Source organism: Pipistrellus hanaki (assembly GCF_964339955.1).
Source record: "Pipistrellus hanaki genome assembly, chromosome: 5".
NCBI classification, from domain to species: domain Eukaryota; kingdom Metazoa; phylum Chordata; class Mammalia; order Chiroptera; family Vespertilionidae; genus Pipistrellus; species Pipistrellus hanaki.
Genome location: NC_140507.1, coordinates 73,925,182 through 73,940,901, shown reverse-complemented (window position 1 = coordinate 73,940,901; position 15,720 = coordinate 73,925,182). Strand labels below are relative to the sequence as shown.

The 15,720-nt window shown below is 47.4% G+C and overlaps 1 protein-coding gene across 38 annotated transcripts in view; it reads left to right on the top strand.

Moving 5' to 3' along the window:
- Positions 1 to 15,720, top strand: part of RANBP3 (RAN binding protein 3) — a 58,590-nt gene that overhangs the window by 40,049 nt on the left and 2,821 nt on the right. For 6 of the 38 annotated variants that reach the window (XM_084885540.1, XM_084885553.1, XM_084885550.1 and 3 more), the window contains 10 exons: positions 833 to 904; positions 6,225 to 6,290; positions 7,656 to 7,748; positions 8,586 to 8,704; positions 9,893 to 10,012; positions 11,994 to 12,097; positions 12,463 to 12,541; positions 13,596 to 13,698; positions 14,211 to 14,320; positions 15,447 to 15,567. In XM_084885540.1, coding sequence (XP_084741666.1) covers positions 833 to 904; positions 6,225 to 6,290; positions 7,656 to 7,748; positions 8,586 to 8,704; positions 9,893 to 10,012; positions 11,994 to 12,097; positions 12,463 to 12,541; positions 13,596 to 13,698; positions 14,211 to 14,320; positions 15,447 to 15,567 — 987 coding nt within the window. Of the gene's footprint in view, positions 1 to 832; positions 905 to 6,224; positions 6,291 to 7,655; positions 7,749 to 8,585; positions 8,705 to 9,892; positions 10,013 to 11,993; positions 12,098 to 12,462; positions 12,542 to 13,595; positions 13,699 to 14,195; positions 14,321 to 15,446; positions 15,568 to 15,720 lie in introns of all 38 variants that reach the window. The other 32 variants (XM_084885529.1, XM_084885518.1, XM_084885551.1 and 29 more) reach the window with 7 other exon arrangements.

Sequence of the window (15,720 nt, the reverse complement as noted above, 5' to 3'; positions counted from 1 at the left end):
GCACTCCGTTGTCAGTTTATGACATTGTCAGTTTATGACTGTTCAGTAAACCATTCGGCCCGCGATTTAGGCTGGATTTTAGATTTTGGCCCCTTCTCTGATTGAGTTCGACACCCCTAGCTAGATCAGTGGTCGGCAAACCGCAGTTCGCAAGCCACATGTGGCTCTTTGGCCCCTTTTGTGTTCTGATGCCACTTCTTCAAAATAGACTCGCCCAGGCCGAAAACCGACTTCTGGGCCACGAAGTTTCAATCACACCGTATGTGCGTACCCACACGTGGTATCTTGTGGAAGAGCCACACTCAAAGGGCCAAAGAGCTACATGTGGCTCGTGAGCCGCAGTTTACCAACCACTGGTCTAGAAGATAATCAGTTCCCAATCCTCAGAGGAAATGGAAAGATGAGCAGTGCCAGTAAGATCCGAAACAGGTGGAGGTGGCAGGTGCAGCCAACTTATGAGCCCGGATGGGTGACAAGGAGCAGGGGCTGAGGCTTAACCCCGGGTAAGGCTTGGAACATTTGGTGTGCTCCAGTTCCCTCCTGGCTGCCTCCACAGGGGCCCAGGGTGCCAAGGAAAAGCCAGGGGCATGAGGACAGGAGAGATGACCACAGTGGACCAGAGTGAACGGGTAGACATCAGACAAGAGGCCATTAGGCTGGAGACTCCCCTCTTCTTGCTGTAGAGAGTCTGGAGTATCTAAAGGCCTTCATAATGTTGACCCCACCTCCTACACCACAGTGGAACTTGGAGATCAACCCCTCATGTCTGCCCCACCTACTCACTCTGTTTTTCCTCTTGTTCCCTCCCCTGCCTGCACCTTTTTGCTGACAGTATCAAAAAACAATGTTTTTATGCCATCAACCTTCTGCGAGCCATCTGCAGGCAATTCTGACTCAGAACCAGGTGAGCCCTCACATCCCTTTGCCTTTCACAGCCAGTCACTGGGGGTTTTCCTGGGACAAAAAGCAGTTAATATTGTAACATAGCATCTTAATAGCAATGTGCAATTTGAAAGCAAGGTTCAGTTCCTAAATGTTTTCCCAACTCTTTAGCTTGTACATTTGGAATCCAGTATGATAGAGCCTTCATAAGCCCTTATTTCTATTTCTGTAAGTAAGCCTGTTTACAAGGATTTTTATATCCTTTTTGAAAAAAAGAAAGTGGTGTATTGTTTTTCAAAATTTTACACAAGTAATACTTTCATTTAATTTTAAAAAAGGCAAATTAGAAATAGACTTATAGAATTAATCTGCCCTTTCCCACTGACTACCATCCCAGAGGTAACTAATGTGAAATATAATTTCCCAGACCCCTTTTCTGTGTATTAAATTCTCACATTAATTATTGCTCAATGTGTTCAGATATATGCATATATTTAATCACGGCTTTAAAACTTTAAGGAAAACAGCTTGCTCCCCTCTGAAGAACATAGGGCCTGCCTTTTTTGGTCTTTCTCAGGAGAACCAACCCCAATAATTCCTGCAAGTTTCTCCTCATAAAAGATTTAATGAGCAAGTTTAATCACCCGAATTCTGTAACCAAACCTGCCTTATATAAATTCATTGCCGACTTCAAAAGCATTGCAAGATAACTCATACTCTGGCATGAAAGCAATGCCGAGGGAAGAGGCGCGTTTTTATAACTTTGAGGATTGATTTGATGGCACCATTTCAGTTGAATTTGTCCTGACTCTAAAAGCAAACTGTTTGGAGTTGACCCCATTCCTGCTTCTGAAGAGGAGCTTGGTTTTTAAAGGTCTTTTGGTCATACCTGGGGCACTGGTTTAGCAAGTTGTGTTCTTGGGGGCCTGTGTTATGGGAGCAGTGTTAGCCTTTGCGAGTCTGTTTTGGTCTAGGGATCAATAGCTGAAGACACACATCTATTATGAATCTCACAATCACCTCTGAGGTCTGTGAGTGATGGCCTTGCTCCCTCTCTCCCCCCAAACCTTTATCCAGCAACATTGAAAGCAAGGTAGCCCTGCGAAAGGGGACAGCTTAGTCTGCCTTAGCAGAGGCTCTGATACAGCCCTGGTCCCTTGTACCTGATGCAGCATGCCAGTCATATTAGATTTGCACATCAGCTCTGCAAAGTGAGTCTCTTTTATATGTTTGCCTGCCTTTTTAGCTTAATTGGGGTGAGGGGGACTAAAACTTATGGGAAATTTTTATAAAGCATTTCTCCATCCCTTTACCTAGAAGATTCTTGTGTTCTTCAGAGCAAAGACATCAGATTCTAATCACATGTCTCTTTCCATCTGGAACAGTTACTCATTCGTTCCTTGACTTTTGTGACCTTGACGATTACAGGCCAGTTATTTTGGAGAAGTCCTTCAGTCGGTGGGTGTCTGGTGTTTCCTGGGGCTTCCACTCAAGTTGTGTATTTGGGACTGGAATACCATAGAAGTGAGCCATGCTCTCCCTGTGCACCCCAGTGGTGGCACACGATGTGTACTCTTCCCGGTGCAGGCCGGTTGCCTTTGATCACTTGATTAGGGTGGAATCTGCCCATTTCTCCAATATAAAATTATTTCTTCTCCCTTTGTCATTAGTATTTTCTGGAGAGATACTTTTTTTTTTAATTCTTTTATTTCATTTTTTCTTTATTGATTAAGGTATTACATATGTGTCCTTATCCCTTCGTTGCCCCCCACCACCACGCCACTCCCGTTCATGCCCTCACCCCCCTATTGTCTGTATCCATTAGTTATGCTTATATGTATGCATACAAGTCCTTTGGTTGATCTAGCGAGTTTGGCTCAGTGGAGAGATACTTTGAGACATAAGGAAATCTCTCATTTTGCCCTCCTTTGTTAGCATCCATTAGTGTTTTCTTGCTTGAATTAATTATTATTCTGATTATGGCCACATGGAGATTTTCTGCCCCATTATTGCCCCAACATTTATTAATTGGCATTTTGTAAGGAGCAGCTTTCTTTTCCACACTTTACTCAGAGAAGGGGATGCAAACCTTAGTCGTTTGTGTCAATGTGGATTTATGGATTCCTGTTTTAGTCAGTGGGTTGCAATTTGTTATTAGTATTTATTTTAATATTCAGATTTTATTTTGATCATCAGTCATTTTAATTGTTCCAGATTTGGCCAATGAGCCCTATCAAACCAGGACCCTGTATCCTTTTCCCAGGTCCCTGTCATTCTTTTCTTTCTTTACTTTCTATCGTAACAAGAGGTTCCAGGCTCATCATCTTTCCTTTTTTCTCAAAGGGGTGCTAGCTCTTAATAGAGCATGGTCTCAAGAAACCAAGATCTGGGTGCTCCGTGTGCTCACCACCATTTGGGCTGTCACTGCTCTCCGGATTTCTCAGTGCCCAGAGCTGGGAAGCTGGGAACGCGCACACACACACAACTAAGAATATATACCTATATGCATACATATGCTTACATTTATCTATATTTCTACAATTCTATCTGGATACTTCCAATTCATTGCCAACAGGATTCATCTTAATCTCCCCCTCTAATCTACCTTCCTTTTCTAAGAAACCTGACTCCCTCTGTGCTCAATACATTTACTCATTGCTCCATCCCCACATATGTGGTCAAGCACTCTTCTCCCCCTGCACCAGCACTGCCCTTACACACCCCAGCTCTCATCAGGCTGCTTTCTCTTGGATTCCACCAACTGCTGGAATACATCAGGTTGAATACTGATGTATTTTCCTGTTAAATCTGGGCCTCCCTGGATGGTGAGCAGTAACTCCCTCAAAAGTCTCTCAGGCCGGGACCAGTGGATAGAGCGTTGGCCTGCAGACTGAAAGGTCCCGGGTTCGATTCCAGTCAAGGGCATGTACCTTGGTTGCGAGCACATCCCCAGTAGGGGGTGTGCAAGAGGCAGCTGGTCGATGATTCTCTCTCATCGATGTTTCTAACTCCCTGTCCCTCTCTCTTCCTCTCTGAAAAATCAATAAAATATATATATTTTTTTAAAGTCTCTCAGGATCTTCCTGAGGCAGGGCACAGTGTACCCTCAAAGGAGCCTGCTTGCTTCCTGAGGCAGGGCACAGTGTACCCCAGAGGAGAGACCTCTTCCCCCAGAGAGCTCACAAAGGCATGCATGTACCCTCAAGACGCCAGTGTAGCCATCTCTTGTGTAGTAGGGCTCTGACCTCCAAGCAATGCCTCTTCATTGTACCCTGACCATCTTGTAAGAGGCCATGAGAAGAGATCACATTTGTTTTAGTGAAGATAGGACTGCAACAGGGTCCTGCAGGCTTTTACTGCCCTGTAAGCATACCACCCTCCTGCTTTGGCCCCTTCAGAAGTGTGGTACACCTTGTCTGTCAGTCCATTCAGCATAAATTTCCTGTGCATCTTCAGGGTTGGCCTGGCACCAGATGCAAAGTTAGTGAATGTTCATTAGCAGTAATTTCTGGGCCCGCTGCCCACACTGATCAGGATAGGTCAGCCTCACGGGTCAGTGGCTGTGCATTGGCTCTGCACAGAGCACAGTGGTAGCCATCCATCTGTAGCTACAATGTAAGCATTGCAGAGCCAGCTCTAAGGGCTTTAGAAGTTTTCTAAATTGTGAATTTCATCTCAGTTTTTTAGTTTTATATTGCCAATCATCTTCTGAATAACCCTAAGCTTGGAAATGTAATTTGGTATTTTCCTTCTAAAAAGAAACATCTGGCAGCATGTCTTCCTCTGCATCCTGTTTTGTCTGATTTTCCCCGAGTGTGGTTTTTATGACCCAAAGGAGCCTGCTTGGGAGAGATACCATCCCACTAGCACAGTCTCTAGAAGCCTGGCAGGCTCCAGTCCTTTTTACTAACTAGCAGTGAGATTTCTGTAATCCTCTTTTTGCCCAAGGAAAGCAATTTGGCTCACCAACATGTCGACAGGAAGAGGGCCCTTCTGTTTTACTCAGAATTCTGATTTGATTTTGTTTCTTACCTGAAAGTGGTCTGAAAAAGCATTTATGTTGTCATTTAGTGTACTATTGGTTGGTTTTTAATATATCCACAGTTGTGCAAGTGTCACTGTAATCAATTTTAGAACATTTCAATCACCCCCAAAAGAAGCCCCATATCCTTTAGAAGTCATTCCCCATTCTGTCTGTCCGAGCCCCTGTCAACCATGAATCCACATTCTGTCTCTGGATTTGTCTATGTGACCTTTTGAGGTATCTTTCCCTTTAAGTCTTTATTTTCTTCCAGCAACATGGAATTGTTTTCTTGACTTCATTTTGACATACCGTACTGCTTTCTGTATTATTATCTTGTGCCCTGAAATCTGGCAAGGTTTTTTCCCCATGTGTTAGACCTTAGCACAAAAGCAAGGCTGCCTCTGGTGGCCCAAAATGCTGCTGTCCCTCTGCTTCTCCAGATACAGACCTGGCCTGTTGGAGTCACAAAGCTTTTTATGCTGATCCTTTCCACCAAGGATTACATTAAACTGTCTCTTCCACCCCACCCCCTTATGAGAAGGGCAAAGTCACCAAGATGCATTGATTAAGGGATCTGTGGATGCGTGGCTAAGCAGAAACCAGATTTTGACTATCCCAAGAACCCCTGTATTTGTCAGCCTGAACTCAAGTCCTGAGGAGGCCCCGCCTCCTCACATGTGGCCAGGACAAACAACCCTGCTTCCTTCTTCCGGGCCTTCCGGTGCTCTCATTAAGCAATGAGACAAAGCTCTCCAGGCATATCTGGAAAGAGAGCAAGAACACTGTGTGCCACTCTTGATCTCTTGCCAAAGAAAGCATGTCTCATTTCCCACACATCTGTTGGTAGTACAGAGACCTCTCCTGACAAATGCTCTAGGAAAGAGAAATGCATCCCTGGAGACCTTTATTCGGTGGCCCTAACATTCTCCAGGGCCTGCAAGTGCAGCATGGCATCCAAGATCCTGGCAAAGTCCAGCTTTGCACTCACCTTCTAGATGGAAGGGCTCCTGGGTAGAGTGGTCACCCTCACTTCTGTCTTGCACCTTTGACACCCTCTGGCCTTCCACTCTCTGCACTTTGTTCCCGAGCCGCACTTCCTGCAATGCCCTCCTCCTCACCCAGGCTACCTAACAGCCTTGGTGGTTGGATAGGACTTCTGCATTTCTGTCTCAGTTTGAAATCATTTCCCTTGTTCTCCAGGCCCCTGGCTACTGAGGCCCAGACAACAACCCTTTCCTGCCCCTGCTCCCTCCCAGCCTCCCCACCCCACTCCAGGAAGGCTTTTTTTTTTTTTTTATCTTTTGTCTTGTGCTTGTAGAGGAAAAGAGCAGTGGGTTCCGGTTGAAGCCACCAACGCTGATCCATGGCCAGGCACCCAGTGCAGGTAGGTGCCCACCTTGGAGGAGGAAAGGAGAGTGGCTTTCTCATACCCTTCCAGGCTTCTGCCTAGCTGCCCAAGGCAACCCACCAGTGCACTCTGGGCTGTTACCTGACACATGAGCTCTGGAAAAACACGGTAAAGAGCCTGTCAGACCAGGGAGCTTCTCTACCCTGAAGTGGAGGTGACAAGGGAACAAGCTTGAGTTGGTATGGGAGTTTGGGCTCTGTGCCCAGTGATAGCTCAGTTGGTTCCTGCTGTCTCTCCAGAGCATTCTAGCCCCAGCACGCCATATCGTTAACCCTGATTTGCAGAGTGGCCTCAATTCAGCAGCACACTGTTGGTGAGCAGGGCCAAGTGACGACGCTCTCCAGACCTGTCAGGTCCAAATGGAGCCCAAGCAGGGCCAAAAATGTTTTCTTGTGGTCCTTGCCCTGGTTGTACGTGGCCAGAAGTGTTTTCTCAATGTGGCATTTTTAAAAAGCAGGTGCTGCCCTAGCTGGTTTGGTTCAGTGAATAGAATGTCAGCCTGGGGACTGAAAGGTCCCAGATTTGATTTCGGTCAAGGGCATAGGCTCAATCCCCAGTAGGGGGCGTGCAGGAGGCAGCCAATCAGTGATTCTCTCACTGATGTTTCTATCCCTCTCTCCCTCTCCTTTCCTGTCTGAAATCATTAAAAATATATTTATTTTTTTAAAAATGAAAAGCAGGTACAGAGGGTGCCTTTCTGTGACCCCAAGCAGCAGCCTAAATTCTGGGGCATTGCCTGTGGCTTTGCTGCTTTCCCCTCAGGTCTGTGCTTGACCCTTGAGCCCAGCACTTGAGAACAGCTGTCCCTTGGCATCTCTGAAGCATTAGTGTGCTCACTGGGTTAATTCACAGACATGATCAGTTACATGGGAATGTCATTTAATCACTTATAAAAATAGCAATAGCCAAACTCTATATGTTGAGCTATAAAGAAAAAGTGTCTTGGGTTTGTTTTTTTAATGTGCTTCCCACCTCGCCAGTGTGGTTCAGTGGTCGAGCATGGACCCATGAACCAAGAAGTTGCCTGTTTGATTCTGGTCATGGCACATATCCAGGTTGTGTGATTGATCCCCAGTAGGGGGCATGCAGGAGGCAGCCAATCAATGATTTTCTCTCATCGTTGATGTTTCTATCTCTCTCTTCCTCTCCCTCGTATCGAAAAATCAATAAAAACATTTTCTGAAAAAAAACACACAGATGTGTTTTCCTAAAGAGTCTAGTATGTGAGGAACATGAAATGGATTGCTGGATTTAATTTGTCTGTAAAGTGCCTGAGAGTCTGAGCTGTTGCATTTCTGCCCACGAGGTCCAAGGGCTGGGCAAACCGACCTCTGTTCCCAGGTCTGCCAAGCCAGAAGCCCAAGGAGCAGCAGCGGAGTGTGCTTCGCCCTGCAGTGTTACAAGCCCCACAGCCAAAGGCACTCTCACAGGCCGGTAAGAAACACAGCCTGGTTCCCAGGCTGTCATGGCAGATTAGAATATTACAAAGTCACTTCTGGGACAGCCATGTCATATCTGCCAAATGCACAAAGAAATAAAGAGAGTGCTGGGAAAGCAGCCCTTTATATTCCTGGTGAGCCCAGTAAAGCCAGGAGGCCAAGCCTAACTGCTGGTGTAAATGTGCCTTGTGCACGCCCTGGCCTCATAAATTCTGCCTCCACTTCCTGAGTGGTTCAGATCCGTTCCTACAGGTTTGCAGGCAGAACTCAGCCCTGCAGTCTCAGAAACGCAAAGGGTAACTTTCACATGTTTTCATTTTACTCGCCAACTTTGAGACATGACTCTTAAACCATATTTTCATTACATCCACATAGACAGTGGTTTTAGGTTAATCCTTAATTTTCTTCATGTGAATGAGCTCTTGTCTTCCTCTTGATCTTTCCCTATAATTCGAGAACTCTTCATCAAAAGCCACGCAACATCCCACATGAGGGAAATAGTTAATCTTTCTGAAGAGTTTTTAATTACATGGGAAGTTTTTTACCTAATGCTCAACAGTCAAAACTAGATTTAAAGTTGTGCATGTCATGTAATCTCAGCCATTTAAAGGAAAAATGCATAGAATAAAGATATCATTTGTAAAACTTGTTTTGTAATTGTTTCCCCAATATTCTTTTAATCTAAGAGTTGGTTGCTTTTAGTACTGACACTAGACCCTTTCTTATAAAAGGAGAAATTGTATACTGTTGGTCCTAATGGTGACAGAAGAAAGCACTGGAGGTGGTCTAGCACTGACTCCACAATTCTCACTCTGTCCGTTTGTCCCCACAGTTCCAAGCAGCAGCACCAATGGGCTCAGTATCCCAGCAGACTGCACAGGAACAGCAACATCAACATCACTCGACAACCCCACACAGAGAAGTCCACCTGACGAAGCGCCAGCACCTGAGGTCCGTCTGTGCCAGGGCAGGGACCACACCTCACAGGAGACTTCTTGGGCTTTGCTGAGCACATAGACTGTTACCTGCTCTGAGCAATGTCAGTTTGTTTTGTGTTCAAGCTTTCTGGATTTGCTCAGCAGTATCAGTGCTGACGAACACCAAGAGAGGGGAGGGCTGTCTTCATGGTTCTGAGAGAGAGATGCTGTGAGCAAAGCTCTGCTATATAGAGTCCTGTGTTGCCCGAATCCAGCATGTCATTTCCACATGTCCTGGGGCAGCGTTTCTGCCAGTTGGCACACTAACCTTTAAGCCTTGGGGAGCCACTGGGACTAGAGGGATGACTTTCATTAATGAGATCCTTGCACCATTTTGTGGAGACAAATGTCTTCTCTCCCTGGCTGCCTCTCTGTCCCCTGTAGCCAGGAGCCACCTCTTAGTCCCACTGGAGTTCACACCCAGCAACTCTGGGGATTTATACACGTGAGCTCTTTTAAATGCCTGGGGAGTCAGCTCAGAAATTGTTTGTTTTTAAAAGACATCCTTTGTGGTTCTGTAATTATATAGGCCAGAAGCATCTGTTTTCCAGTAGTGCTACAGAGCAGCTGGGAAACAGGCATTTCATGAAGCACCTGCTCTTGAGGTTGGCAGAGACAAATTTGGAATCCAAATTGCAATACTGCACTGTGCCTCAGACGCAAGCCAGACTGGGTCTGTGTGCCTTTGCCCTCGGCCACTTCAGCAGTTAAGTTGCTGCCAGAGGTTCTCTGTCCTCTGCCTCCCTCCCCATAGATGTTCAGGCTCAAATGGTGAAAATGATCATCTACAATTCTATTTTGAAACATCTATGAGGTCCCCCCACCTTCAAACCAGTTAATGGAATTGGAAATAGAAATTGTTTTTGTAATATATGCTTCATGGAAACTTTGGTAGTTAAGTCAGGGCAGTCAGCTGCACAGTTCTGCACCAGAGGGAGACCCAAAAGTGACCCCACTGTCCTGTCCTACCCATGTTCCTGGCTACGGAGAGTTTGCCCCATCCAGTCCCAGGCTCTACCTACCTCACTCTTCCGATTGGTTCTAGCCCCTCCTCTAATGTTCCTCAGTCAAGGGACATGCAATTATGCTATAAGATGATTCAGCTTGCTCATCAGAGCTAATGTGTCCCTTCTTTTCAGTTGTCGTTGTTCTGTTTAACTAGGAGAAAGAGCCCCAGAAAAATGAGTCTAGCAGTACTTCTGAGGAGGACAGCTGTGAGAAAAAAGAGCAAGTTGCACAGCAAGCGTTTGTATTTGGGCAGAACTTGAGGGACAGAGTTAAGGTATGTGCTCAGAGGGCTGGGTGAGCCGTTGAACTCAGGGATTGATCTTTGTATGCCTCTCCCAGGTTCCAGAACAGAAATTGCTTCTGAAGGGTGGGGCAGACACAGAGGCTGTGCTGTGAAGTGGTCCTGTGACTCTTGGCACAGCCGGCAGCTGCTGCTTGTGCATGTTTCCCATACTCTGCTGCTCAGCCACCCAGGCTACCTGCCACTCCTCCATCCTCAGTGGGACTGAGTGGTGGCTCCTGGCTACAGGGGACAGAGAGGCAGCCAGTGTGAGGTTTTTGTTTTCTTCAGGGTTTTTTCATTTCAATTCTAATAGCATTCAGACTGGATTGTGATTAGTTGTTGGAGACCTGACCTGCTCACCACTGTGGTTTGTTGAGCAGCATCCTTGGTCCCCACCCTCTAGACTAGGGGTGTCGAACTCAATCAGAGAAGGGGCCAAAATCTAAAATCCAGCCTAAATCGCGGGCCGAATGGTTTACTGAACAGTCATAAACTGACAATGTCATAAACTGACAGCGGAGTGCAGTGATGACAGCGCGGTGCGGGCCACATTGCAAGGCCTGGCGGGCTGGATTTGGCCCGCGGGCCTTGTGTTTGACACATGTGCTCTAGACACCAGGAGTATACCTTCTCAGTTGTGACAACCACACATGTCCCCGAGTAGTGCTGAATGTTCCCCACGGGACCAGATTGCTCCCGACAGAACCATCGCCTTATTTTCAAAAGTAGGGCAGGTGGAAAGATTGTTTTCTCTCCCACAGGAGCATCAGTATCTGCCACCTCCTGGCTGCCCCCAGGCAGGTGGGTCCAGTCTGGGGACTGAGTTGGGATGGGGGCATCTGGCAGTGGCAGGGGTCTCGGCTCTGCACGCTGTGTGCTAGCACTCCAGAAAGACTAGAGTGAGCAGCACTGCGTTTAGCAGGCACAGATATGGAATGTTCTTTGCCATTTCCAGCAGTTCACCTGCTAGGAATCTCCTTTAGAGGACTGAGAGGCAGTGTCAGTGGCCATATCTGGGGACTTCTGTGATTGTCACACAGGGGATAGGTACTCTTGGCATCGAGTGGGTAGGGGTTAGGGATGCTGATCAACACCCCACAGTGCCCAGGACGATCCAGCCCTAATGCCAGTGATGCTGAGGGTGAGAGACTCAGAAATAAGGAAACAAAGGTCATCACATAGAAAACATGCCGCTTACGTTCTCCTGTGGTGTCACTGTCCAAGGAAGCACAGATGTCCCAGGAGACAGAAATGAGTGTTGATGTCGCATAACTTTAGCTAAAATAATACATTCCTTGGGGACTGCTCCCTCCAGGAAGAGGAAAGTGAAGGAACAGCCTTGAAATCTACCAGCCCTGGGGGCAGGGTCTAGTTGAGTCTGCTCCTCAAGTTAGGGCAATGCTGCCTTGACATGGGGGCGGGGGCAGTGTCTCCTAGAGATCCAGAGCTCATGTAGTCTCTGAGGTCTTGGTCACATCCCACCTTCTCCACAGAGGGTGACTGCAGGCCGTGGTCTCCTAGCTCCTCTGAGAACAAGGTGCATTAGGTCACATCTGTGATGGAGCCCACAGGGCAGCTGGCATCAATGAAGCCCTCAAACAACAGTGCTTATGTTCTTAATAAACCCCTTAAAACACGAGATTTATAAGTGTTCTGTGATCTCAGAACAGAAGTGTTGATGAAAATACTAACAAGATGCCAACCTAAGTGCATTTTTTATTTTTTTTTTAAACAAGGTAGAAAAAGTTCGTTAACACTTTATGAATTTTTTTTTGTACCTTAACTGTTAAAAGCAAAAGGTTCTGGAATTGATTATAGCACCAGCACCCAGTGCTCACACACAAACGCCTGCATGCACATTGATAGGATTTGCACGTTGAGCTGTGCCACACGGTGGAGGATTGTGCAGCCAGGCCAAGCTGTAGAGGTCCAGAATGTGGTGTTCTCTGAGTATAGTATCTCTATTTCCCAGTTAATAAATGAAAACACTGAAGCAGCTGACATGGAAAATGCCGGACACCCCAGTTCAGAAACGCCAACCGCGACCAACTATTTTCTTCAATATATCAGCTCCAGGTATGTGTATCAGGCCCTGTGTCCAGCCTCAGAAGTACTCAGGTCATTCATCTACCTTGTCTCTGGTCCTTCCCTAGGGGGCAGGATGGAGGGGAGGGAGCAGAATCCTCCAGAATTCCAGTTGCCCCCTAGTCCCTTCCTTCTTTCCCACTTGGCTCAGCTGTGGAGGAGCCAGGACAGTGAACTCTGATGGACAATTGAGGCAGGACCTGAGTTCTATGGGGTTGTCCAGCCCAGCTCTCATGGTGACCTCTATCACCAGGACTTTGTGCCCAGAACAGAACCCACTGGGCCAGTGGCAGCTTAGCTGCCTCTTGTTACCCACCAGTTTCTGCCCCTGAATTCACAGTCCATCTTCTTTTCAGTTTAGAGAACTCGACCAATAGTGCCGATGCCACCAGCAACAAATTTGTATTTGGCCAGAACATGAGCGAGCGCGTACTGGTGAGTGGCCCCTATGGGGACTGTTCTTCCTGGGGCTCAGGTTTTTAGAGCTCACCAGCCCAAATCAAAGGAATGTGAGTGTGGCTGCCGCATTGTCTCTTGGAAAATTAGAATGATTTCAGTTGTAAGTAAGAGAAAAAAGACTCAGTTTACTAAGTCATGAGCAGGGTTATCTGCTCTCTAGGAGCCAGTGTTCCATTTCCAGTCTTTCCTCATCCTAAGACAGGTTTCCTGAGGCACAGGCCATGCTCTCCCGGCGAAGGCTGGCCACAGGTACAGCCATCAGACCAGTCCTTAGCTGCATGCTGCTGGGGCCTCCCTGAGCCACTTCTGGAACCAACGATGGTCCTCCCACCTCAGGGCCTGTGTGTCCCATGTACTCCCAACATATCACAGCCAGGGTTGGGTTCTGGAATTGTTTTACATGCTTCCTCACTTCATCCCTTCTTCCCCCCTTCCCCCCCCCCCCCCCCCCCCCCCCCCGATCAAATGGGCACAGCCCCTCTATGTCCGTTGTCAGTGCGGCTACAGAGCTGTTTTGGGTCCAACCAATTCTGGCCATGTTTGTCTCAGTCTGCATTACATTAAAGAGCCCTCTACTTCTTTTCTCGAGTGTTGAAATGAAATAGTCAAAGAACTACCTCACACAGACAAAGTGAACTCTGCAGCCCAAAGTAATGTCAGCTGGTGGCACACGCCTCCCGGCAATGCCATGAGAAGCCCCATTGGGGGCTCCAAGGGCAGTTCATGCATGATGCCCCTTTGTGTTAGGTTTTAACACCAAATGATGCTTGAAGATTGTTGTGTGGTTTTGGGGGTTGGGGTGTGGGGAGTATGGCTGGGATATAGCCCATGGGGAAGGGCTATGTAGGTCTGTCTGCTGGTCTGGGAGTGTCCCCAAAGCTGCAGAGAAGGAGCTATAGGCAGAAAGCAGCCCTCTGCTCACAGGGAAGTTCCAAGAGCTGCTGCCGGGCCAAGGGACTTACTGTTCCATAGTGGTTGACCCGCCAGGATAGGCCTGATGCCTTTCCCATGTGCCTTTGTTTCCCTGCAGAGCCCACCCAAATTAAATGAGGTCACTTCAGATGCCAACAGGGAGAACTCAGCTGTCGAGTCTGGGTCCGAGTCTTCATCCCAGGAGGCCACCCCTGAGAAAGGTATGTCGCAATCCTATTGCCTCATAGGAGAGTGTACCAAGTGACAGGACACTGTCCATCCACACCTCAGCCTGGGAGGGATGTAGGGATCAACTCAACACAGCAATGATAACCTCGTGAATCAGCCACTGGGACAGAGCCAGAAAGCCAGGGGCACTGGTTTTCAGTGAACAGAAAAGAGACATGTTCATCTATAAATAGGCACAGGCCCGTGGTGCTGAATGGTGACTTGGGGGTAGGGTGGTTGAGGTGGTTGTAGCCCTTTCCCTTCACACCCTGAACAGCAAAGGGAGTTTTTCTTCAGTGCCCTCTGAGGTCTGTCCCCTACTGAATGGGAAATGGGAAACCCAGAGCCATGCCAGCAGCTCCCAGCTGGCCTCCCTTACAGATCCCAAGGCTGAACTACTTGGCATATTTTAGGGTCCACTCCAAGCCAGCCCTTTTGTCTCCTGTGCAGTACACTCTCCCCCACCAAGTAAATAGTCAATGTCGTTTAGCTAATAACATTGCAGAGTCGCTGGCCGAATCGGCAGCCGCCTACACTAAGGCAACAGCGAGGAAGTGTTTGTTGGAAAAAGTGGAAGTCATCACCGGGGAGGAAGCAGAGAGCAACGTGTTACAGGTAAGGTGGGCCTCTTGGCACTTGGGTGAAGGCCCGGAGCTGCTTTGTGCATTTGAGGGTCCAGCCCCCAAGGGGTCAACCCACATTCTCCAAGCTTGTATTCAAGGTCCATCCATGTTATAGTGTGTCAGTGCTTCACTCCTTTTCATAGCTCAATAATATTCCCTTGTGTTGATGGATATTTGGGTTGTTTCCACTTTTTAACTATTATAGAATTCTGCTGCTGTGAACATTTGTGGGCAAGTTCTTGTGTGAAAACCTATCTCACTTCTCTTGGGTGGATACTTACAGGAGGCATTGCGAGGCCATGTAGTCACTTCATGCTTAACTTTTTTCCTATTGTTTTACATATGAGAGAAACATCAATGAGAGAGAACCATCCATTGGCTGCCTCCTACATGCCCCCTACTGGGAATCAAGCCCGCAATCTAGGTATGTGCCTGATGGGGAATAGAACGAGCAACTTCTCAGTGCATGGGCTAACCTCAACCAACTGAGCCACACTAGCCAGGGCAACTTTTTTTTTTAATCTTCACCCAAGGAAGTTTTTCATTTATTTTATTTGTATTTTATTTATTTGTTTGTTTATTTATTTATTTATTTATTTAGAGAGAAAGAAGGGAAGGAAGAGAGAAAGAGAGAAACATCGATGTGAGAAAGAAGGTTGCCTTCTACACACGCTCCAACTGGGGATCAGACCCTCAGCCTAGCCCTGACCAGGAATCGAACCTGTGACTGTGTATAGAATGATGTTCCAGCTAACTGAGCCACATTGCCTAGGGCCATATTTAGCATTTTGAGGAACTGTATGAGGCTTCAGATGCCAACAGGGATGCCACATCCTCTCCAGCGCCTGTTATCTGTCTTTTTGGTTGTAGCCATCCTAGTGGATGTGAAGTGATGTCTCGTGGTTTTGACTTTCATTTCCTTAATTTTTTAAATATACCTCTAAAAGTATAAAATCCACTTTAGTTTGAAGGCAGAACAGAAAACTGTCCAACGGTCAGATGTGGGCCCGTAGTTTGTTGACCCTGGTAGTACATGAGAATTAAATGGAGGCTTCTATAGATACCCCCCCTAGTGGCATCTACCCCTTGCTCACCCAGAGGGCTGCCCTGTGTTCCAGATCCAGTGTAAGCTGTTTGTCTTTGACAAGACCTCGCAGTCTTGGGTGGAGAGAGGCCGGGGACTGCTGAGACTCAACGACATGGCTTCAGCTGACGATGGGACATTACAGTCCCGACTAGGTGAGCTGTGGGAGGGCCTGGACTGGTGCAGCATTCCCAAGGCAGTATAAGGCAAGGTCCCAACTTGGCCCCTTGCCCCAAGGAGCAGGGCAGCAGGTCCTTACGGAAGAGCCCAGGGACCCACACCCTGAGGCCTGACCGGGAGAATCCAGT